The sequence below is a fragment of the Caloenas nicobarica genome, chromosome 13 (genome assembly GCF_036013445.1).
Source record: "Caloenas nicobarica isolate bCalNic1 chromosome 13, bCalNic1.hap1, whole genome shotgun sequence".
Taxonomy (NCBI): domain Eukaryota; kingdom Metazoa; phylum Chordata; class Aves; order Columbiformes; family Columbidae; genus Caloenas; species Caloenas nicobarica.
The window spans coordinates 18,241,039-18,266,420 of record NC_088257.1 but is presented as its reverse complement, the minus strand read 5'-3'; the positions used below and the strand labels follow the sequence as shown (position 1 = coordinate 18,266,420).

At 51.2% G+C, this 25,382-nt stretch overlaps 3 protein-coding genes across 3 annotated transcripts; all 3 read right to left on the bottom strand.

The window, feature by feature from the left end:
- Window positions 1-5,254: 5,254 nt before the first annotated feature.
- LOC135993721 (protocadherin beta-15-like) lies at window positions 5,255-7,863 on the bottom strand. Its single transcript, XM_065643742.1, has one exon. It carries the CDS (start codon window positions 7,861-7,863, stop codon window positions 5,422-5,424), a length of 2,442 nt encoding a protein of 813 aa, XP_065499814.1. The 3' UTR covers window positions 5,255-5,421.
- A 790-nt stretch (window positions 7,864-8,653) lies between these two features.
- Window positions 8,654-11,152, bottom strand: LOC135993797 (protocadherin beta-16-like). The gene has a single exon (XM_065643881.1). The coding sequence runs from the start codon at window positions 11,150-11,152 to the stop codon at window positions 8,654-8,656; it is 2,499 nt and encodes an 832-aa protein (XP_065499953.1).
- A 1,373-nt stretch (window positions 11,153-12,525) lies between these two features.
- LOC135993716 (protocadherin beta-16-like) lies at window positions 12,526-16,983 on the bottom strand. Its single transcript, XM_065643720.1, is given in 3 exon segments — window positions 12,526-12,985; window positions 14,369-16,812; window positions 16,815-16,983. Coding segments are annotated over 3 exon segments (2,733 nt in total). The 3' UTR covers window positions 12,526-12,865.
- Window positions 16,984-25,382: the final 8,399 nt, after the last annotated feature.

Sequence of the window (25,382 nt, the reverse complement as noted above, 5' to 3'; positions counted from 1 at the left end):
CTGGAGAAACCGGGTAAGGACCTCCGACGGGGCAGCACGCAGGGGACAGAAGGGCTCGGCGCCACATGAACCCAGGAGTCTCAGCCTGAGGAAGTGTGAGGCGGGTTCCGGCAAGGCTTAGGCGTGGACGCTCCTGCCGGCCGGGCATTCAGGTGGCTCCACGCCCGCCCAACCCGCGCCCGGCACAAGCAGCGGCGCCGCCGGCGGGTACAGCACCTGCGGCGCGTTGTCGTTCTCGTCCACGATCACCAGCCGCACCGACACGTTGCTGCTCAGCGCCGGCGCGCCGCCGTCCTCCGCCCGCACCCACAGCCCTACCTCGCGCACCTCCTCGTAGTCGAACGAGCGCAGCGCGTACAGCGCGCCCGTCTCCGCCTCCACCGACACGTACGACGACAGCGGCGCGCCCTGCACCCGCCCCTCCCCCCGCCGGTACCGCACGCGCGCGTTCTGCCCCCAGTCCGCGTCCCACGCCCGCACCCTCAGCACCAGTGCGCCCGCCGCGTTGTTCTCGGGCAGCCAGGCGCTGTAGCGCGCCTCCGCGAACACCGGCGCGTTGTCGTTCACTTTCAGCACTCGCAGCCACAGCGCCGCGCTGCTCCACAGCGCCGGCGACCCGCCAGCCGCGTACCGCACCGTCACGTTGTACCTGACACCTTCTGCCGATCCATTTTCTCGCCGTCACCTTACGGTAACATTCCTCGAAGGGCTTTTCCATACGTAACGGGAGCGACACTCGCATCTGCCGACAACAACTGCAGCGTTCTGGCCCTTGGCGGTGGCCTCCGCTTTGACACCCTCCCACCCCTGCTCAGCCAACAGCGTCTACTGCAGCCCCACGCTAGGCAGCATCCCTGACAACAATGCTTACAGAGTCAGGGACATGCGTGCATCCAAAAGAGTCTGTCTTACAAGTCATGCCCACTGTATTGCTTTCTAAATTGCGCCTCTGATGAGCCCCTCGGGAAAGCTCAGCAGCATGTTCAGGCCCTCCACTGCCGGAAACAGCCTCCCCCTCTCACAGGGTGAAAACCTTAATAAACCATCCTCCCTGTCTCATAAAAAGCATAATAAACCATCTAGTGATGAACCGCGTCAGACACATGAATCCTCGAGGTGGAACAACCCGAAAGGCCAGCAGTTTTACACCAGGAGGGTCTGGTTCCTTGTCATGTCAGACAGACACACAGATTCTCTAAAATGTTATGCACAACTCTATTATAGCTCATAGAATTATAGAATGTCCTGAGTTGGAAGGGACCTACAAGGACCATCGTGTCCGTCTCCTGTCCCTGCATAGGACAACCCCACTGTTCACACCATGTGTCTTAGGGCCTTTTACAGTCTCTTCTTGAATACTGTCAGGACTGGGGCCGTGACTACGTCCCTGAGGAGCCTGTTCCAGCGCTCCTCCACCCTCTGGGTCAAGAACCTTTTCCTAATGTCTAACCTAATCCACCCCTAGCACATCTTCCTGCCATTCCCTCAGGTCCTATTGTTGGTTCCCAGACAAAAAAGACTGGGGCCTGCGCCTCCTCCTCCCTTTGTGAGGAAGCTGTAGACTGCAACAAGGTCTCTCCTCGGTCTCCTCCAGGCTGAACAGACCTAGTGCCATTAGCTGCTCCTCATATGGCTTCCCTTCTGGACCCTTCACCAACGCCATGGCCCTCTTCTGGACACACTCCAGTAGCTTATCTTTTTTATACTGTGGTGCCCAGCACTGCACCAAGTGCTCCTGGTGAGGCTGCATCAGTGCAGAGCAGAACAGGACAATCACCTCCCTGCCTGACTGGCAATGCTTTGCTGGATGCATCCAGGACACAGTTGGCCCTCTTGGCTGTCAGGGCACACTGTTGCCTCATGTTCAACTTGCCATCGACCAGAACCCCCAGATCCCTCTCCACAGAGCTGCTCTCCAGCATCTCATTCCCCAGTCTGTATGTAAAGCCAGGGTTGCCATGTCCCAGGTGCAAAACCTGCACTTGCCCTTGTTAAACTTCATGTGGTTGGTGATTACCCAGTTCCCTAATTTGTCTAGAGCCCTCTGCAGGGCCTCTCTGCCCTTGAGAGGGTCAACAGCTCCTCCCAATTCTGTGTCATTGGTGAACTTACTATTCCCTCAAGGCCTTTGTCCAAGTAATTTATGAAGATATCAAAAAGCACTGGCTTAAGATGGATCTCTGTAGAACCCCGCTAGTGACTGGTCACCGGCCTGATATAACCCCATTTACTAGAACGCTTTGAGCCTGACTCATCAGCCCATTGCCCACCCACTGCATTATGTGTTCATGCAGCTGCATGCTGGACAAATTGTCTGGGAAGACACTGTGATAGCGAGTATAAAAGTCTTTACTGAAATCCAAAAAGATCATATTGACAGGCTTCCTTTGGTCAACTAGGTGGGTAAGCTTGTTGTAGAAAGAAATTAAGCTGGTCAAGCAAGACTTTCCCCTCACAAACTCGTGCTGGCTGGGACCAATGACAGCATTGTCATTCAGGCACAGAGGTGAGGCTGAGTAGCCTGCAGTTGTCAGGGTCATCCCTGTTGCCCTTCCTGTAGACTGCAACAATGTTTGCTGGCTTCTAGTCAACTGGGACCTCTTCTGATTCCCAGGAACACTGAAAAATCATGAAGAGAGGTCTAACGGTGACATCAGACAGTTCTTTCAGTACCCTTGGATGAATCCCATCAGGCTCCATCAACTTGTAGGGATCTAGCTGGAATAGCATTTTTTGCACAAGTTCTGGATTAATTGGGAGTTTGTCATTCCGGCAGCCATCATTGTTTAGCTCAGGGCTATAGTGTCCCAGGAGTCCACCTTCAGTGTTGAAGACCGAGGCGAAGAAAGCATTAAATGTCTCAGATTTGTCGATGTCCCTGTTTATAAGGTCACCATGCTCATCAAGTAATGGGCAAATGTTATTTCTGGTTTGACTTTTGCCGTTAACATATTTTGAAAACCCGCATTTATTGTCCCTCACATTACTGGCCAGCTCCAATTCTAATTGAGCTTTGTCCACATGCATTTCCTCCCTACAGTGGAGAACAGCATCTCTCTCTAGTCCTCCCATGCTGCCTGACCTTGTGTCCACTGACCATGTAATTCCTTTTCTCACTGTAGTTCAAGAAGAGCCCTGCTCATCCAAGATAGCTTTTTGCCTCACTTGCTTGAATTTTGACATTTTGGAATTGGCTGGTCCTGCACTTTCAGAATGTGGTACTTTAAAAGCGACCAACACCAATGGACTCCAGCAGCTTCAAACGCTTGTTCCCAGGAGAAGCAGCTCACACTGCTGAAAGAGATTAGCACAGACAATGCTATGTCCTTTAGATGAGGAGAACCCTGAGCAGAGGAACTTCACGCAGGACTCCACACACACAGCAAGACATGCAGATCCTGGTCATAGTAAAGGATGCCCCATTTCAGTCTTTCAAGTTATTATAGAACTTCCCTGCAGGAAAGCAATGCTATTCATCTTTTCTACTGTCACCATAGAACAAATTTGCATGCAGACTTCTCGTTCATATGTGGCTTTCTCACCTGTACAACATCAGAGCTGCCTGCACATCCCTCTGTTACAATGACTTGAGTTTATTGTTCTGCTACAAAATTTGTGCAGAACAACAAGCATGAGACAGCACACGCCAGTGCTGAAATGACGTTGTTGTGAGGTTGTTGTCAGTCTCTTTTCCCAAGTAACAAGTGATAGGATGAGAAAAAATGGCTTTGAGTTTTGCCAGGGGAGATTTAGATTGGATGTGAGCAAAAATTTATTCACTGAAAGTACTGTCAAACAGTGGCACAGGCTGCCCAGGGAAGTCTTTGAGTCACCATCCCAGGACGTGGTGCTCAGGGACATGATTTAGTGGTGGACTTGGTAGTCTTAAGGTTAACAGTTGGACTTGATGGTCTCATGGACCTGTTCCAACCTAAATGATTTTATTATTCTACTCGGATAAATTGGATAGTCGATAATTCACTGCTTGAGTTTGCAGCCCAAAGCTCAGTGCTTCGAAGATCCAGAGACCTGCCAGCAATTCCATTCTCCCTACAATTTGCCTGAGAGCTCTATCTGTGCATCTCCAAACTACATAAAGTTACCCACTCAAACCTCAGAGGAAAAATAGAAAAAAACCCGCCAGGCCTGTTGAAAAATTTGACAGAGCTTGCCCAAAAAGAACATCTCTACAAAGACTACTCTTTCAACACAAGTGGGTGTCCTTTTTATTGAAGTTTTACACACAAATGTATCACAATTCACAAAGGCAGAGTTTATAAATTAAGCTCAAGACAGTACAAGGGTTTCCAAATACTCTGCCACACTGCCTTCACTCAAACCATCTGTTATTATACATGGGGTGACAGTCCACCTTAAGAGGAATATGTCAGATAATGCTCAAGATGGTTCACAGAGTAGGAGAGAGGACAAAAAGGAGCATGCAAAAGCTCTACACAAACCCAAAAAATATTCTCAGAACAACTTTTCACTCCCATCAAGAAGACTCTGAATTCAGGAACAACAATGACAGGACCAAACTCAATGGCCATTTCCAAGTTCATCTGGAATCTATCTTGAGATAAGGCCCTTTGAAGTGACTTGGGCAGTTTCCTTGCAGTACACTCAAAGACAATGAATGTGTTTTCACAACTCTCTACAGTTACAGTCTGTGTCAAGATCATCTGTGCTGCTGTAATTTCAAGGCAATTCCAGGGAGAAAGCCCTTCCACCCACCTCTCTTTCATGTAGTAAAGGAAAATCTCATGGTGTATTTTGTTGTTCTGCCCTTCTAGAAGATGAGACTGTTGTTCTCCAAGGGTCAAAATATCTTTTTTGCCTGTTGAGTTGAAATTGCATGAATCATAATGGCTGGATGTGACCAACTCCCTGCTGCACAGGGCAGCACTAGGGCAGCATATGCAGACACAGAATGGCTGTAGAGACAGATATAGTGACCAGAAGGCAAAACACACAGAGCCCACATATCTCAGCACCACATCTTAACACAGTACTCACAAGTTCCTTGCCCTCCTGACCTGGAAAAAGTGTACGTGCAGTTCAGCAAGCAGGTGAATTGTCTGTTCGACCTTCGCTTTGAGTTACAGCACAGGAGAAGAGGGCCATGGTCTTGCCTAACAGCAAGTGAGACAAGAAGTTAGCTAGGGACTCTAGAACTAACCCCACTCTTGAAAGATTTCAGAAATGGCTGTAACAGAGCTGACACATATGATGAACTGTCTGACAAAGCCTTCAGGTTTGTTTTTCAAGGAGGAGACAAGTCTTCATCTGACGAAAAATTTAAAGGAAAACAATGTTGCCAACTGATAATGCAGGTTACTTCGAAGGAATCATTTCCACATGTTATAGCCCATGTCTCTTTGTATCGGTAGGCAAGAGGCCTCTGGCTGTGCTGACTCCACACTACTTAAAGGAAAGACTACTGAACTGCTCCGCAGAGAGTGTCCCTGGTTTGTCTGGTGCCACCTCCTCCATGGTGATAGGTCCATGGGGGAAATCCTGTTCATAGTCAGTTCCCCTGCCCATGGTGCAATGCTGTGGTGGCACGCTGGGAAGGATGGGCTTCAGAAACTTGAACTCACTGTTGCCCGAACCTGTTGTGAGGCTGATCTCATAGCAATAGGGGTGAGGAAGGGTCCCTGCAGCAGCCACATCAGCCAGGTCACTCTGCAAGTTGCCAGCACCATAAAGCATGTGCCCACCCTTCAGCTCCTTTCTCTTGCACACCTTGAGAGTGACAAAGGCTGCCATGGATGCGAGGAAGAGGAGTGAGACAAAGACCAATGAAATTATTAAATACATTGTTAAGGAATCAGCCTCATCCTCTGTGGCCAGGCTGCTGTGCGGCAGGCGGACATCTGAGAAGTCACTGAGCAAGAGCACACTCAGTGTTGCTGTGGCTGACAGTGGTGACCGCCCGTTGTCTCGCACCAGGACAATGAGTTTCTGCTTCACAGCATCTCTCTCTGTCACAACCCTCCTCAGCCGCACCTCCCCACTTTGGGCACCCACCACAAACAGCCCAGGGTCAGTGGCCCTCAACAGGTGGTATGAGAGCCACGAATTCTGCCCCGAGTCGACATCAACAGCCACCACTTTGGTGACCAGGTACCCCACCTCAGACGACATGGGCACCAGTTCACTGGATGGTGGGTTGCTATCCTGCGAGGGGTACAGCACCAGTGGCGCATTGTCATTCTCATCCACCACGACGAGGCAGACAGTGACGTTGGTACTGAGGGGAGGAGACCCAGCATCGGAGGCGCTCACCAAGACCTCAATCTGCTTTACCTGCTCATAGTCCAGAGGCCGTAGGACAAACACATCCCCATTCTCAGAGTTCACAGAGATACAGGAGCAGGGAGGCTGCTCTGTGAGGTGGGCCAGTGAAAGGGAATAGGTCACCTTGGCATTGGACCCTAGGTCGGCATCTGCAGCACTAACAGCTCCAACAAGCACCGTGGGGACATTGTTTTCATGCACATACATGGTGTATGATGTCTGGTTGAAGACAGGAGCATTGTCATTCACATCTGAGATGTCCACTGTGAAGGTCTGGGTGGTTGTGAGAGGAGGTGACCCCGCGTCTGCTGCTGTGACACTGAGGATGTACTGTGCAGTCTCTTCCCGATCTAACGTGCTCACAGTCACCAGCTCATAATAATTCTTATAGGCTGGACGCAGGGAAAATGACAGCTGATCCTCAAGGGCACAGGAGATCTTCCCGTTGGCTCCAGAATCCCTGTCCCTGACAGTAAAGAGGGTGACCACTGTCCCAGGCAATGCATTCTCAGGAAGGGGGCTGCTGAAGGAACTGACGACCAGCTCCGGTGCATTGTCGTTCACATCCACCACCTCCACCAACACCTTGCAGATTGCAGACAGACCACCACCGTCCCTGGCCTGCACAAGGAGCTCATGATTCTCTGCATCCTCAAAGTCCAGAGGCTTTGTCAGTTTAATTTCCCCACTGACAGGGTCAATCACAAATGCAGAGTCACTCTGGCCCATTCCTTGGCTGAACTCATAGGAGATGTCCCCATTAGGTCCAACATCCAGGTCAGTGGCCAGCACACTGAGAACTACAGAGCCCTCTGGTGCATTTTCCAAAACCTGCCCAACATAGAGCTCCTGCGCAAATATGGGAGAGTTGTCATTTACATCCAGAACAACAATCCGGATTTCGGTGGTCCCACTCCTGGGAGGATAGCCCCCATCTGTTGCAATTACACTGAAACCCATCTCAGCCTGCTCCTCTCTGTCTAGCGGCTTTTGCAAGACCAGTTCAACATACTTCTTGCCCTTAATCCGACTCCCAAAATTGACACTAAAGTACTCGTTCTCGGGAGAGATGCTGTAAGCCTGGATGCTGTTGCTGCCAATATCCAGGTCACGAGCCCCCACCAATGGGAAACGCGAGCCCGGGTCACTCCTTTCCGGGATCTTAAAAGTGACTTCTTCCTCCGGGAAAACGGGCGCATGGTCATTAATGTCCTCCACGGCCACCTCGACCCGCAAGAACTGCAGCGGGTTGGCCAGCACCAGCTCGAAGGGCAGCGTGCAGGTAGCGGCCTGCCCGCACAGCTCCTCCCGGTCCAGCCTCTCCGCCAGGACCAGGCGGCCGGTGCCGCGCTCTAAGCGAAAGTGCTGCCGGCCGTCCTCCGAGGCCAGGCGGGCGCGGCGAGCCGAGAGCTGCGCCGGGGCCAGCCCCGCGTCCTCCGCCACGTTGCCTACCACCGAGCCGCTCTCCCTCTCCTCGGCTACGGAGTAGCGCAGGGGCTCGGAGCGAATGTGCGGCAGGGACAGGAAAGCAGAGAGACAAAGCACTTGCCTTGCGATCGCCATGTCGGGCCAGCCCGGTACAGCCTCCGTTTCGCGGATCGCCCGCGCAGCCCTCCGCGGAAAGCGGCGCCCGGCAGCAGCGCGGCGGCGGGAGGGCGTCCTCCCTTCTTCCTTCCCGCCGAGTCCGGCTGGGGGGTCCGGCAGGGGATGGCACGGGGCACCGCTCACCGCCGCTCGCCACCGCCGCTGCTTCCCGGCCGGGCTGGGCTGAGCAGGGCCGGATGGAGTTCGGCCGTCTCCCCGCTCGCAGCCTCTCGGCGACGCCTTGGCCGGGAGCGCCACCCTGCGGCCCGCCGCCAGACTGCGCCCGCCGCCGCTCGCTGCCCGTGCTGCCGCCTCGCACATGCACACGTACCCGCGCACACACGCGCGGCCGCGGCCACTCCCCCGCCTGGGTGTCCCGCGGCAGAACGGGCACACAGCGCAGGAGAAGCGCAGGGCCGGAACGCCGAGAGCCCTGCGGGGCCGCCGCGTCAGCCCGAGTGCACGGACAGCGCCGACACCTGCCCCGCATCATCCCCCACCCCCCGCTGCCACGAGCCCGGGAGCAGCTGTGTGCGCACCTGGCTCCCGGGAGGCCAATCCCTGCCCTTCGGCACGACGAGTACATTGCGTTTCTCATGACACCATTCGGCGGCGCTGAGCTCGGTGGGATGTAATCGCCCTCCCCGGCCGGAGAAAATGTGTAAAAGCCTCCGCCGGGGCAGCATGCAGTGAACAACAGGACTCGGAGCTACACGGAAACGTGAATCTCAGATTGAGGGCGGGGAACGGAGACGGGTTCCGGCGAGGCTCAGGCATGGACGCGCCTGCCGGCTGAACAATCAAACGGCTGAGCGAGAGGAAGGTCTGAGCTGCCCGTTTCTGCTTCCCTCTCGCCAGCCGGCCGCGATCTGCACAGGGATTCTTTCTGCTTGCCTGCCCCCACCTCAGCACTGCTTGGTGGGCAGGGTAGGTCGGGCTTCAGGAACTGGAATTCGCTCCTCCCCGAGGCGCTGGTCAGGTACGCTTCATAGTGGTAAGCCGGTGACAGAGTGCCCGTGCGGGACGCGTCCACGCCGTCGGTGGGGAAGTTGCCGTGAGCGTAGCAGCGGGCAGAAGGAGGTCGTGGCCGGAGGCGACCACGACAGAGCTTGGCTGCCGAAAAAGCGAGGACCGAAAGGAGGAAGAGCGAGGAGACACAGCCCAGGGAGGCGATGAGGTAGGTGGTGAGCAGTTCTTCCTCGGCCACCTGCGGCTGCTGCTGCCTCTTCCTCTCAGTACCGTGGTTGAGCTGGAGGAAGGCGTCGGAAAAGTCGCGCACTAGGGTGATGCCGAGGGTGGTGGTGGCGGTGCGCGGCGGTTGCCCGCGGTCTCGCACCAGCACAACGAGCCTCTGCCGCGGTGTGTCACGTTCCGCCACGGCTCGCGCCGTGCGCACCTCACCGCTGTGCAACCCCACGCGGAACAACGCCCGTTCCGTCGCTTTGGCGAGTTCGTACGACAGCCACGCGTTCTGCCCCGCGTCCGCGTCCACCGCCACCACTTTAGCCACCAGGTAGCCCGTCGGCGCCCAGCGCGGCACCAGCTCGTCCGCCGCCGCGCTGCTGTTGTGGGGCGGGTACAGCACGACGGGCGCGTTGTCGTTCTCGTCCCGCACTATCACGCGCAGCAGCGCCTGGGCGCTGAGCGGCGGGGAGCCACCGTCGGCAGCGCGCACCGCCACCTCGAAGGCGCGCACCTCCTCATAGTCCAGCGGGCACAGCGCCCGCACGATTCCAGTTTCCGCCTCCACCGACACGAAGGATGCGACGGGGTGGCCTTTCGATGAGGGCCGCTCCAGCGTGTATCTCACTCGGGCGTTTTTTCCCTCGTCGGCGTCCGTAGCGCTCAGACGTCCCAGGCTCGTACCCGCTGGCTCGTTTTCGCTCAGCACCATGGTGTATATGGCCTGAGTGAAGGTGGGCGCGTTGTCGTTCGTGTCCAAGAGCCGCACGAATAGCGTCTTGGACACCGAGAGCGCGGGGAGGCCCTCGTCGCGGGCCTGCACCGTCACATTGTACTCCGCCACCTGCTCCCGATCCAGCGCCTCCGATGTCACCAGCGCGTACGCATCGGCCGCCAGCAGCGTGATGCTGAAGGGCTGTTCGCCTGCCAGCTCACAGCTCGTCCTGCCGTTATCCCCCGAATCCCGGTCCTGCACGTTGAAAAGGGCCACCACAGTGTTCGGCGGGGCAGCTTCTGAGAGGGTGCTTGTGAGGGAGGTGATGATCACCTCCGGGGCATTGTCATTCATGTCCTCCACCTGCACCTCCACCTTGCAGTGTGCAGACAGACCTCCTCCGTCTGTGGCCTGCACGTCTATCTCGTAGGTTTTTGTTTCTTCATAATCCACCGGCTTTTTGATTCGAATCTGCCCTGTATCTGAATTTATTTTAAACGTCTGGTGACTTTCCTCTGAATTTTGAACTATGGAATAAGCTATTTCCCCGTTCGTTCCTGAGTCTAAATCGCTAGCAGACACCGCCACCACTAAGGTATCCGGGGAACTATTTTCTAATACCCGGACTTTATACAGACTCCGGGTAAATACCGGGATGTTGTCATTTATATCTAGGACTACGATGCGGATTAAGGCTGTACCAGAGCGCGGTGGAGACCCACCATCCACAGCCGTGACAATGAAAGCCACTTCTGCCTGCTGCTCCCTGTCCAGCGCTCGGTCCAACACCAGCTCGGGGTACGTCCTGCCGTCACTCCGACTCCGGGTATAGATATGGAAATACTCGTTCGAGCTGATACTGTAATGCTGAAGACTGTTGTTCCCTACATCTGGATCCTGAGCGCTTTCCAATAAAAATCGAGCTTCTGGCATTGCGGTTTCCGGAATCTTTAAAACTATCTCTTTATTTAAGAACATGGGAGCATGATCATTTATGTCGATGAGGCTTACCTCGGCTCGGAAGGACTGCAGTGGGCTCTCCAGCAGCACCTCGAAACGCAGCAGGCAGGGCTCGCTCTGCCCGCACAGCTCCTCCCGGTCCATCTGCTCTCGCACTACCAAGTCCCCGGTGTGTTGGTTCAGCTGCAAATACTGCTTTTCTCCTTCAGGAACGAGCCGAGCCTGTCGAGCCGATAATTCCTCGCCGGTTAGTCCCAAATCCTTCGCGATATTCGCCACAAAGTAGCCCCTCTCCGCCTCTTCGGGTACGGAGTACCGGGCGGTTTCTGCTGTCATCCCCGACACGCAGAGGACCATGAACAGAGCCACCACTCGCCCTGAGAGCGGTTCTTCCCTCTTGCTCAGCTCCATTCTCTTCCAGCGAACCGATCTCTTCCCCCTGTGAGCTGGATGGAGCTGCCGAGCCCCGAGCGGAGCAGCCCGGGCTGGTGCAGCCCCGCAGTCCCGGGAGGGGCGGATCCGGCTGCTGCGCAGAGCCTCGGCGGTCAGCAGCGGCACCGGGCGGCCGATCTGCAGAAGTACGTGGAGATTTCCCAGAGCAAACCCTGCAAAACGGCGAGAAACCGCTCGATTTCTCTTTTTCGAAATCCAGGCATACAGGCTGGACCCTACCAGCCTGTTCGAAGTACGGCCACCACTTGAATGAGCAATGCTTCTGTTTGCCTTTCATTTGACAACGAGATTTATTTAAAGCTGCTTTTACTAATATCGCTCTCTATAACGGTTTGTACAGAGTGAAGGAATTACTTTCAGGCTGTTTAGCTTTAGAAGTTGCGTATTGTTGCAGATGTCTAGCATGAGTGAGCTGATCCATCAACCACGGCAGTGATCGCCATGTAGTTCCCCGTAGTAATTCTCGGGTGTGTTTCTGGAATGGACCGAGATTGTTCCCCCAATTCACGACGTTTCAGGCTGGGAGCCTTCAAGAAGGGCAGCATCTCTCTTGGCTCAGAACATCCTACTCCAGCTTGCTCCGTCTTCTGCGAATGGACAACTTTCCAGGTCGCTGTGATTTCCCCTGCATGAAATCCACTCTGAAGCACGGATTTATTCCCGAAATCCTGCTCTTGGGATGGCTGTTTCCTCGGCAATGGCTGTGGCAAGTGATCTTCGAGACAGCACACTCACTCAACGGAGTTCCAAGTAGGTTTTATTGTTTTCTGTCATTAGGCATTTGACTCTTAAAAACGTGTGAGCGACAGGAAATATCACATTACTCTATAGATGAACACAATTAAACAGAAAGCTTCTTGACGCTCTATATTCTACAGTGCCTTAACTTTATTGTAAATGGTTTAGCCTATTTTACTGTAAAACCACAAACAGTACTTTCAATTCTCTACTACCTTTATGCTCAAAAAATCCTGAAATGTACATTTCAACCTTATGTTACAACAAATAAACAAACAAAACACACAAAAAAACCGCAACCAACCAAAGAAAACCCAAACAAACCAAACACTATTGCTCATAGCCCACTCTTTATATTATGGAGAACCTGAAAACTCCTGGTCATATATGCGAAGTGTGCCAGTATCAGCTGTTTCTAATGTAATCAGCTTCTACTTGTTATTAAGGATTTCTTTTGCAAACACCACTTAATTTTGCTTAATGTCTGTTTGGCCTGGCATTGAACAAACTGCAGAAAGTTAAGACATTATTACAGAGCCCTCTTCCCAAGGGAAAAAAAAAAAAAAAAAAAAACGAAGGAAAAACCCCAACAACAACAGAAGAGAGAAAAGGTGATGTAGGAAGAAGGTTAACGGGTTATCTTGAAGGTCTGCTTCCAGTTTTCAGTACTTCCCTTAACATTTAGAAGCAGTAGCACTCTCACAATCGTACATCAAGCCTCTGTAATCAACATGCAACACAATCCTCCTCCTCCATCCATATCACAATTACAAAATACCTACATGAATAAAGTACTGCTCAAGAGTTTTTACTCCCTCACAGAGAAGCCTTGTAACTCCCTGGTACTTTTTTGTGGGTATTTGGTCTCTTCGTCCTCTTTTCCCTGTGAGGACGTTAGCCTGTGAGGACAGACATGCTTGTCTTACTCTTCATTTACTGATGGGTGAGCCAAGGGTTTTGACCAGAACTGGCATTTAGCTCCATGCCCGTGTTTGCAGTGCAAGCTGCTTCTGCAGCTCTGCGACCCATGTCTTCAGAGAGGGGAGTTCTGCCCTGGAAAGAACAGAGTGGATGTTGTTATTTGGGCGTTGAAGGTAAGAAGGCATCAGCGAGAAGGTGATGGTCACATCACTGCGGGTGTGACATCATTGTTCTCTACCCAGAGCCAAAGAGGAGGCTGGACCAGGAAGCGAGCCTCTGACCTGAACAGGGAAAACCTAAAGCCAGAATCCATCCTCCACTGTGGCCATCACAAAGGCACTACTGCAAACCTTTCATGAGTCTGAATTTCATTTAAGATGTTAAGAGCCCAAAATAAAACCACTTTCTCACAAACAGTAAATGTGGTTTAATATTGATGTATCAAGATAGGTCATTGTGTCCCCTGAGGCTACTGTGACTGTGGTTCTGAGAACCTGCAGTAAAGTGAGGCCAAGTCATCAGTGGTTATGAAATACAAAAATGTTAAGGGAACATAAGATGGTGTTTGTGGGTCTTCAGCATCATATATGTTCATCGTCCGGACTCTTGTGAACTGCTGGGTGGATCCCCGGAAACTAGTAACCTCATGTTTAGAGGGGATTTGAACTCAGTGGGAGAGTGAGGGGAGAAGAAGTCGTTTCACTTATCACCTCTTGTTGTCCCCAAGTTTAAAGGACGTTTAAGGAAGTTTAAAGGACGTCTCAGACGTAACTCCAAGTTCACAGCAGCACTGATAAGAGAGGTGCTGGTACTATCTGGGAGAACCCAACTGGGTCAGGAAAGGACTGCATTGTAAAGTCCTGATAACCAGAGTTTTCTGGCCAATGCCAGAAAAATAAGGGACACAAAAATACGGGGATTTAATGGCAGAGGTGCCCACCCCCGTGGCTTCCAACAGCTTGGAAGACAGCTTGAATTAAGCTTTGCCACCACCCTGGTGAATGGCACTTGCTAGTGCCGAGCACCAGCTCCGAAAAGGGAGAGTAGTGGGCAGGACCACTACATTCCTGGTGCTGCCGCCTCCGGGAGGACGCGTCCCTGGGAGCGGTATTGCTCCTGCTCTGGGTGCCTGCGTGTTCTACACCGTGCGTGGACAGGACCCACTGTGTGCCTCACACATCTATACCTATACTTCTCATCTTCTTGTGGTCCAGCTGTCCCGCCTCGTGGTCGCACAAAAAACGATCTAAAGCTAATACTCAGAGCATAGAGTAGGGTGTGGCGGGTGAGGTTAGTAAGCACTTGGGGAGCAGCTGAGCCGTGACGGATCCTCCTGGGGGGCTAAAGGCTCTGACACCCTCTCTACCCTCTACTCCAACCCCAGTGGCTTCTCCATCACCAGCTCCGCAACATTGGTAGTTTTAATGCCGGGGTGAACAGTCCCCCACAAACACACACATCCCGCGCTGCTCCCTCCCCTCTCCTCCATCGCCTCGGCCCGGCCAGGTCCCTCACCTGTGCAGCCCAGTCGCCTTCTGCTCCGAGGTTGGCCGCCTCTTGCGAGCACACCGAGCTCCGCTGTTCGCCCGGGCCGGGGGGCAGCCCGGCGGGGAAGCAGGGGAAGAGGGGCCTGAGGAACCGAAACTCGCTGTTGACGGTCCCGGCGGCGAAGCAGACGTCGTACACGTAGCTGCGGGGCAGGGAACCCGCGTCGCTCTCCGTGACAGCCTTGGGGAACGTGGGCAAGGTCTCCGCCTCGCTCCGCCTGGCCTGCCGCACCTTCGCCACCACGGCGGCCACCGCGGTGGCCAGGAACAGCGCCGACACGCAGGCCAGGGAGGCGATGAGGTACAAAGTCAGCGGCCCGTCGGGCTCGGCGGCCGGCGCCTCCTCGCTGACTCGCAAATGGGCTTCGGAGAAGCCGTCCACCAGGACGATGCCGAGTGTGACGGTGGCGGAGCGCGGCGGTTGCCCGCGGTCTCGCACCAGCACAACGAGCCTCTGCCGGGGTGTATCGCGTTCCGCCACGGGCCGCGCCGTGCGCACCTCACCGCTGTGCAACCCCACGCGGAACAACGCCGGCTCGGTAGCCTTGGCCAGCTCGTACGACAGCCACGCGTTTTGCCCCGCGTCCGCGTCCACCGCCACCACTTTAGCCACCAGGTAGCCTGTCGGCGCCCAGCGCGGCACCAGCTCGCCCGCCGCCGCGCTGCTGTCGTGGGGCGGGTACAGCACGACGGGCGCGTTGTCGTTCTCGTCCCGCACTATCACGCGCAGCAGCGCCTGGGCGCTGAGCGGCGGGGAGCCACCGTCGGCAGCGCGCACCGCCACCTCGAAGGCGCGCACCTCCTCATAGTCCAGCGGGCGGAGGATGTAAACGTCCCCGTTTTCAGAGTTGACCGACACTTCGAGCTGCTCCTTGCCCTCCTGCTGCACCAGCGCGTATCTCACTTGGGCGTTTTTTCCCGCGTCGACGTCCGTGGCGTTCACGCTGCCGATCCGGATCATGGGGCTGCTGTTCTCCGTGACCGACATGGTGTAAATCTCCTGGGTGAACTCTGGGGAATTGTCGTTTACGTCGGATATCTGCACGAATATGCTTTCCCGAGAGCTCAGCCGCGTCGTTCCCCAGTCCATAGCTGTGATGGTGATGTTATATTCCGCCGTCCTCTCCCTGTCCAGCGCGGCATTTGTCCTCAGCTCGTAGTAATTATCAAAAGTGGGGGTGAGGCTGAAGGGCAAGTCTCCGTCCATTGTGCACTCTGTCCTGCCGTTGTCCCCGGAGTCCCGGTCCCGCACACTGAACAAGGCCACCACGGTGCGGGGCGGGGCGTCCTCGGGAATGGAGGCGGTGAGGGAGGTGAGCGCTATCTCCGGGGCGTTGTCATTCACGTCTAGGACTTCCACCTGCACTTTGCAATGCGCAGACAGTCCTCCGCCATCGGTGGCTCTCACCACCATCTCATGGCTTTTCGCTTCCTCGAAGTTCAGGTTGCCCGCGACCCGTATCTCCCCGGTGTCCGGGTTCAGCTCGAAGAGCTGGCGGGACCGCTCCGGTGTCTGGGTGAAGGTGTACCGCACTTTCCCGTAGAACCCTTCGTCGGGATCCGCGGCCGCGACTCGGAGCACCAGCAGCCCCGCGGGGCTGTTCTCGGCCAGACGCACCTCGTAGACCTCCCGGCCGAAGATCGGGATGTTGTCATTGGCATCCAGCACCACGATCCGGACCTGAGCCGTACCCGATCTGGGTGGCGACCCTCCATCGCTGGCGGTGAGGAGTAAATTCAGCTCCCGCTGCTCTTCGCGGTCCAACTGGCGCTGTAGGACGAGCTCCACATATTTTACTCTGTCTTTCCCTGATCCAAGAGCGAGGGAGAAATGCGAATTTGGCCCAAGGCTGTAGTTCTGCAAACCGTTAGTACCCACGTCCTTGTCCCTGGCACTTTGCAAAGGAAAACGGAACCCTGGAGGTGTCGTTTCCAGAATCTCTAAAACCATCTCCTTCTCCGGGAACACAGGGGAATTGTCGTTCACGTCAAGAACCTCTACCTCCCCTCGGATCAGCTGCAACGGATTTTCAAAGAATATTTTAAAGAAGAGCGTGCAGGTATCGCTCTGCGGACAGATCTCCTCTCGGTCCAGAGACTCCTTTGCCGTCAGGACTCCGGTGTTCTGATTGAGGTGGAAAAGCTGCTCGTTCCCCTCGGACACAACGCGGGCCTTGCGAGCTGCGAGCTGGGTCGGAGAAACCCCCAGGTCCTTTGAAATATTGGCGACAAACGAGTCCCTCTCCATTTCCTCCGCCAGAGAATAGCGGAGGGTTTCGGCCCCGCTCTGACACACGCAAACGCTCAGAATAAACAAGATCACTTGCCTCTTTCTGCCTCTGCTCTGTCTCCCACACGCCATTAGTCTCCAGAAAAGCCATCCACCGTCCTCCGTGGTTCCCAGCATTTTTATGTAGTGTCCGAGGCAAAGCAGTGTTTATCAGAAATCCGGGTCTGAAAGCCCCCGAGCACCCCGGCTCCGTGCCCCGCCGCCCTTCCCGAGCGGCTCACAGGGATTTTTTTGTCTCCTTGTGTCTGCAAATCCGGTGCAGACAGAGGAACCAGCCTCTCCATGGCCAACATCCCCACCCAGCGTCGCAAGGGGGAATATTTCTTCTGCCTTATTCGGGGCAGAGCTGCTGGTTTGGAGTTTGCATTTTAATCTGCACTGTCCATCCCTAACCGAAGCCAAAAGGTACGGTGTTAATGCTCTCCTAGCCTAGAAGCAAGGTCCCTCCCCCCATACAGAGCGCTGCTCTGGGTGTCACTGCCCAACTCTCCATACCCAACTCCTGGCTTTCCTCTGCATTGTGAAGGCAGCGCAAGATCTGCCACTTCCACAGAATCCATGGCGCGATTTTCCTTCTCTTCCCCACTTGTTAAGGAGAGTGAGCAAGTAGGGCGGGTCAGAGAAGCACCGCTATTAAGTATGAGAGCTGTTGTCAGGGAAAGTTCCCGGAATCAAATGCTTCATCTTTACTTAGCTCACCATCACCCTAGATGACAATGCTGTTCTAGGACACATCATCCTAATACTGTTTTCTTCACGTTATGCATCACACCTCCCCCAAAGGACACACAACTTTAATGCTTGTCTGTATGAAAAGCGTTTTTCTCCTTAATTGACAGGAGTATCCTCCCCTGACGCCTGCTAACCCTTGCACCCATTATAAGGTATAAACCTTCGTGAAACATGCACACGAACATCGAAATGCTGCAAGCTGTATTGATGTTTTGGAAGTATACAGTCTTTTCTCCTCTGATGTTACCACACAGCTTTAGAAATACTTTAAAGGTCCCTGTACTTAGAGGTCGAAACTGAATTCCTCTACCTGTGTATGGATATACAGCCAATAGCTGTTAAATATAAAAGACAAAGAAACAAACAGGAGACCTCATAAGTTAACCCCCCAGATACGCAAATGTTAACGAGCAGTAGATAACGGAGACAATTTCAAAGACCAGGGATCTGGCGACACCGATCGATGCGTGATTAAAGGAACCATTCAAGTCTAAAGCCCAAGAGGTTCAACCAGAAACTTTGTAAACGATAAGGGGGAAAAAAAAACCTGATTAACAGAAAGAGGCTCATAGGAAAGAGCAAACTGATTATGAGATGTTTGAAGGGGGCTCTAGGAATACGCAAAGCTTATTAAGGGATGATTAGAGGCAGGAGCAAGTTCGGTAAAAGGCGCAAGTCAAAATACGGCTTGCATTACTTACTGTTGGTTCAAACAATTTTAATTCAGCTTTTACTATAAAAGAAACCACGCTATTTTTTAATACAGAAAGTATCCTAACCTCCTCGGTTTGGACACCTTTCCTTTATTTTCCTGGATGTTTCCCCCTTATTTTTGTTTGCTAAAAGGGCTGACACTGTCACACAATACTGACCAGATTAACAACCAGGGTTGACTTTAGGATTCCCCAGAATTTTACCTACTAGAGGACTTTGCACAGGTGCAGCCATTTTTGGTGATTTCTTTTTACAACCCTTTGACTTGGAAGCGTGATAGAATCAAATGCCAGGTCAGATCTTCCTTCCTTTCTTTCCTTCCAGGGATGTGTCTCTCTCTCTCGAGTTTCTGTCGTTATCACCAACACAGAAGCTTGATGGAAAAACCATAGGCCACGTACAGTAGTAGATGCATTTGGAATTTGGTTTCTCTCCTCATTTGTGCCGTGCAGAAATTAGTGACACCTGGAAAGCATTTGCTATGTTCTCTTGCCAGTGCTCCTGTTCAGCTCTCGGCACATGCAAGAGAGGAAGGTGGATTTGCTTCTCCATAACCTAATCTTTAACACCATTGTGCAGCAGGGAACAGCCACAAACTGAGAAGAGATTGCAAAGTCACTTCCCACCTTGACTGCAGTAACTCGGTAATTGTTGCTTCCCTCATTTCAGAAGGGAAGTGGTGTCCTTCAGCTTCAGGTATAAAAAGGTGTAAGAGGAACAGTGATCCTTGAAGGAGGTCTTGGCTATAACAGTAACTTCGCACATAAGAAGACGCTGCTCTCAGAGTGAAACTCATATTCTTTCAGATTTTAGAGAAATGGGAAATAAAGAAGGTCACTTACCGTGCACCACTGGATAGCTAATGCTGGTGTTTTCTGTTGAGTCACAACACTAAAATGGACGTGTATGAATGGAAAAAATAAGATGCATACTGCCAGGCGAAGGCACACTGTGTTTTAGGACAGACTAAGGAACTATAGCCGTAATAAGAATGTAATTTGCATAAATGTGTCAGGGAATTCACTTATTTCCTTGAGCACGTAGTGATTTTGCAGGCTTCCTCGTTTTTTGTTTAGTGATGATGTCTTTATCCTAAGAAGGTAGCTTAAAATGACTGAAACCCGGTTCTCCTCTTTGAGATTAACATCTTAATGCTAGAAAAGAGCTACAGCAACATATTCTGCTCAGTTCCTGGTGTGTCCGCGTGTTTCAGAAAACAAGGTTCTGCCCAGATTTCTGTAGCCTGAGCAATTTCCGTTTCCAAAATCACCTTCTTGGTCTTCCAGCTGGGAATTCGGATCCGCCGAGTGAAATCTCAGAGGCTCCAAGCCGGGTTTTGTTCTTCTCCTCCCTGGATAAAGGCTTCTTCCCCACCCCTGAGGTCACTGCCCATCCATCCCCAGCAAACCCTGAGGATGACATGGTTTGAGAGGAGGAGTTGGCTGCATATCAAAAGCACAGAAGCTTCCCCCAGTCCCTGTGGTTTCCAGCCAGCTGCCAGGACGCATTACTTCTCTCTCCTCCAGCATCAGCGCCTGGATTCCCAGTTCTCCCGCGGAACTGAGCTCTCAGTTGGATACAAACGTGAGAAAAACCGGGAGAACCGTTTCCCAACCTTCTGGCTCTCTGTTATACCACTGGTACATGTCCTATTTGTGGTTCGTTTTCTGAGAGATAAAACCGGCCACCTCTGTCTGTCTGCATTCAATGCAGTTAACGCTTTCCGCAACGCTCTGTTAAGTATAAACAGGTTTTTTTTCTCGCGGTATTAAGTCGGTGCTTACCGATCAACGGGCTGTGCCTGAGTCACCCCAGACGTGCAATGAAATCTTCCCAAATCCCCCAGGGATGGACCTGGGATACCATCTCCCTCCTTCACATTCCCGGCTCTGCCTTGTGCTTTTGGCGTTTCCAGACGGTTCTCGATGCAGCAATTGCCATCACATCCCTTGGAAAGGCTTTGGACATTTCGGCTGGGATCTCGGCTAGTGTCAGCCATGCAGCACCTGACTGGTGCTCACTGGTCCCCACCCAGCAGCACCAGTACGCATGCAGCGCTGGGCAACAGCGGCACTGGGCGTCCAACGCAGGAATTGCACATGGGCGTCCGCCCCCCCCGTCTCAGAACGAATTGTCTCCGGTAGGTTCTGGCTATTGCTGGGGCAAATTATGCAACATATTTCCCATTTGAAGCTTCTGACAAATAAACGCACTTTCTTAGTATTTACTGAGGCTTTTGGTTCGGCACTAATAGTCCAGGCAGGTATGAAATGTCCAGAAAGCGTCCAATTCAAACATTCTGTTAAGTGTGCTTAACAAAGACGAAAGCTAAGGGCAAATGTAGCAAGCATTGCTCATGTGTTGTGCACTACATGTTCCAGAAGTCAGAGGAACAATCGAGGTGTTTTCAAGCACAGGCTGGTTTCTGTTTTGCAAGGAGATCTCCAGCTATTGTATGTGGTCTCCTAGGATAATCTGAAGAGCCAATCCAGCCTTAAGAGCAGCACAAACCTCCACTGCCCTTTAAACCAGCTGCAATGGATTTTCAAATAATATTTTAGAGAAGAGTGTGCAGGTATTGCTCTGTGGACAGATCTCCTCTCAGTCCAGCAACTCCTTTGCCATCCAGACTCTCGTGTCCTGATTGTGGCAGACATGTTGCTCCTTATCCTGAGACACAATGTGGACCACATTTCTTCCTATGTAACAGTACTTCCTACTACTAACATCAGTTTGTGAGCTTATATGCTCTAAAATCTCCCCTTCATACTTGCCAACTTAGAAGAACAAAAGGAAATTCCCTGCTTCAAAAGTCTGAGTTCACAAACCTTCTCAGAGTCATTCTTCACTCTCTGGTCTCCGGAGATAATGCTGGACAGGAGATGGTGGCCAGATGTCCACCCAGACCTTTGCAATCCTATGTATTTGAAGACAAGGAATTCTTCCTCTCTTCTCTCCAGCCATGACAATCTCAATACTTCTCACTTGAAAACAAATCTTTCACAGCTTCAACACTGTGCTACTATGAATGCCTTTGAAGCCAACTAAGTAGTTATCTTCATAAGCCTTGTGCCCAGTGGGATCCAGTTTTTCCATCCTCAACCTGACTCCTAGGTCAAATATGCAGCAGGCAATTTTCTTCATAAATCCCAAGAACTGTGTGTTTTCTTGTGTCCTGAGGTCTCAAATGGCCCACAAATAATATTTTGATTTTTAGGTCTAAGTTGATGTATTTTATGGGAGAAAGTGTCATCTATTTAATTTTTCACGTTCTTGTGTCCAACTTCTGTATGACTCCTTCCAGTTTTCTGCAGTAGCTGTTTTCTTTGACTAGGAGGAGATAAATACTCATGAAAAGTCACATGATGAACAGTCAAGCCACAGAAGGTTGTCAGGCAATTCAAATCTACTGTGTGAATAATCTTGGCTTTCTGTGTGCTTTTCATGAAGCAATAGAGAAGAATAACGTGATTTTCTCAGTGACATTTGGATAGCCTTGAAAAAGAGACTTCAGGGACAGAAGTGCCACACAAGCATTTTGTGAACAAGAGCAAGAAAGTTCCAGCTGGTGATGAAACGTTTCTTCAGTTGGCTACCAGAAGATAATGAATAGAAGTGACTGAAGGAAAACAGTTGAGTGATCTAGTAAGGTGAGAAATAGCCAGACTACACATTGTTCTGGGCAGAGGAATAATACATTTTCTCTTTAATAGGCTAGAAAAGAAAGGATCTGGGGAGAGGTTGGCCTTGGATGGGCTAATTTTGAAATTCTAGCTGGGCACCTGAGGAAAGGAGCAGGACTTGAACTGAGAAGCAGATTTGGAAGCAAAGGAGAGAAAGAGAGAGCAAGAAGAGCAAGAGCAAGGGTTAGAAGAGGGAAAAATGCTATGAAAAGGGTGTCAGCAAGCATGAATCTGTTCTGTTGACAAAGCTGACCAAGGAGGGTAAGGACAGAGAAATACATGTAGGATCAATCCTGAGGGCAACTTAGGAGAAGCTTGTTGGTGTAGCATTTACAAGAAAAGAATCAGAATGGGCACTAGTAAAAGGAAAATGAGGTCCAATTTGCCAGAGTGAAAAGGGTATGGGGAATTCTGGAGAAAATGAGGAAGGGTGGTAGATACAGCTCAAAGACAAACAAAGTGCATGGATCAGGAAAGGAGTGAAAATGGCCATAAACAAGGAAGAAACAAAACAGGCAGGAGAGGAAGGTAAGAGGAAGAAAGGGGTAGATACGGTCCTTTACATTTGTGTCTATCTTTCTACTACTCTCAGTGTCTGGCTTAGGACCTAGATTTCCTCTTTTCCACCTTTCTTCCTCAGAATGCCTCCCTTTCCACTCAGGAAGCAAGAAAATTATCAGAAGGTAGCAGCAAACCAAAGGGAATCCTGGTATCTCTGTGAATTTAACAGGATGAAATGCCCAGAGAAACCAATATTCAGTGCCCAACTTTCTGTCTCCTAATGCCAGGCTTGGCAAATCTCTGAGCCAAGGTCCCAATGCTGTAACCCTTAGATGGTATGAACATGTTGAGAAGGTGGAAACACCTGGTCCAATTGCCACCTAAAAGGGAAATCAATGGAGAAGTGATTCAAGTAGAACCTCATGGACAGTGTGGTCACTGCCTGGGAGGAAAACAGAGTTTCTGAACTGAGGCTTTCAAAGGAGACAGGGAGATCGAGGGAGTTGTCATGTTTACTCATGTCAGAGATGAACAGGGACCTGGGTCAATGTGAGGGACCACCACCCACTTCACGTCTAGTGTTTCTGAAAACACAGTGACCAGTCCAGTGGTTAATTAAGTGGCCAGCACAGTTAGTAAACTAAATCCAGCTAAATGATACGGGCGGTATCAGCCCAGCATAAGAGAAACCTGGCCTATGCTTTACAGAAGCAGCAGAGACTTTCTGGGATGATACCTGAGGGGGAAAAAAAAAAAAAAAAAAAAAAAAAGAAGGCTTTTATACCTTCTGTTTAACACCTTCTGCCCTCAGCTGCAGGTCCCTTCCTCTCACATTATGGTTCCACCAGCAACTGCAGACCAGGCCAACAAGATGACTCTTGTGTCTCTGACACAACTAAGCCATTCCCAGAAAAACCGAGTGATCAGTGAACTTCCCGGGATGCCTGTAACACAAAGTAGTGGAGTTTAGGCTCTCAGTATCCTAACATGCCTTTGCGTCTGGACTGTTTTGTTTTATACATGTTGCATCTTCTAAAAGCTGAGCTATGAAAAGCAGTATTTCTGTCAGACAGTGTTTTGATGTGTTCAAAACTGCTGACCAGAGACACACAGATACTCTGAAAAAAAGGGAGACTTCCAGAACAGAAAATATTCATCCTGTGGGGAGAAATCCCAAAAGGGTTTATTCACTGCTTAGGCGACAGACATATACTCACACCAATATCACATTTACTGATGGAGTGGACAGACTAGCAATGAAAAAATGAACAGCAACCTAAAGATAGATGCACACACACAATTCCTAGTGAATAATTATAAATCACACAGTTACAAAAGCAATGCATTTAGCAGGTACTGCTGAAGCTGCATCACAGCTGATTTACTTTCTAAAGAGTTTATACCTGGACAGGTGCAGCACACTTCTGATGTCAAGATTCTCCTACTGCTGGGTTCACTAATCTGGGGGAAAAATAAAAAATAATAAAGAATAAAAATAAGAAAGTAATCTATTTTTATTGTGAAGATAGTGGATTCCATCAATGATGGGGAAGGCAAATAGAAAACAACCTGTAGTCCATTAGCACTCTCACATACAAAAATATTATCTGCTCAAGCCTCACAAAAAAAGGTGATGAGACCTGGGCACACCTTGGGATCACTTAAATGCAGTTTTTAGTCCACCAGCAAGTTTGCCCCTGCAAAGAGTTCTGCCCGGGGAGGAGCAGAAGCAGCGGGCTGGGATCCGGCTGCAATCCCAGCTCCGCGCCAGCGGAGGGCAGCCGGGACCAGGGAAAAAAAACGAGCGGAGAAATGTGCAAGTCACGGAAAGGACCGACAGCAAACGGCTGAGAAACAGCCGGGCTCGGCAGCGACTCGGGTCCGGCTGGGGCAAGAGACACGGTCCCCGGACAGAGGCAGGTCTCTTTATTATCTATCTATCTATCTATCTGCTCATCCATCTATGTCATTTATTTATCTACCTACCTATCCATCTAGTTACCTACCTACCCATCCATCCATTTATCTATCCATCTCTCTATCTCTCTATCTATTTCTCAGCATCCTTGTCCACAGGACCCGGCTCCCATTGTGCTGCTCGGTGCTCTGGGGACAGGACTGCACACTGAGATCCAGGGAAACAAATTCAGATGGAAAGAGTTTGAGATTGAAAGCAGGAGGCTGGAGAGAAAGGGGAGTTATGAGGTCATTAGTGAGGTGGTGAGATTGCAAGCGGAGAGCTGGCACTTTGGACTGAGCTGGGTTGGGGGGGGGTTAGAGGTCATGGAGCAGCCATGGGGATTGTTTTATCCCTTGGGGTCCCTGATGCTTGCTTTCTGCCCTTGCCACAGATCAAAAATGACATTGCAGTAGTATTGAGCAGTGTGCTGGTTCCCCCCAGCACTGGGACTACAGGGCAAGTGAGGACAGCAGCCAGCTTAAACCCTGGGAATCAGGGATTGTTGTAGGGAACACCAGGGCTGAATAATCTCTTAACTTCCCCCTCTGTCAGGCCTGAGTTTGTCTAATACAGAAAAGATTTGTTCCATTTTAAATATGCTTAAAGAATTGTGTCCATATTCTTTAAAACAGAAAAACAAGCATGTAGTAATCTTTACAGACAGACATCTATGTAGAGAGAGAAAGAGCTGTCAGGAATTCATATATATAATATTCGTAACAACATATCTCAATTTAAGGTGAAATTCACAGGTTTGTCCATGACTGATTTATTAACTTAAAATGCCATAAGAAAACCCCACACACCTTAAAAAGTTTAAGCCAATGTTTTTAAACAAGATTAATGATGTGGAAGCATTTGATATCAAGAAGTTTCAGCCAAGGCACAGTAAGAAAATCTGATTTTCAAGAAGCAAGTATATCGGGCCCTACTGTAAATCTCCCATTTAGATCCTAAAGGTGCAAGCAAAATTGGTTTTCTCTCCTCTTTTTCCTTCTTTTTAAAAAGCTATGTGCAAAACAAATAAATTAATATTTTGTATTGCAGGCCTTATTTTTGCTGAAGATCAGTGTATTTTTTCATTTTACTTGAGCTGCAGAGT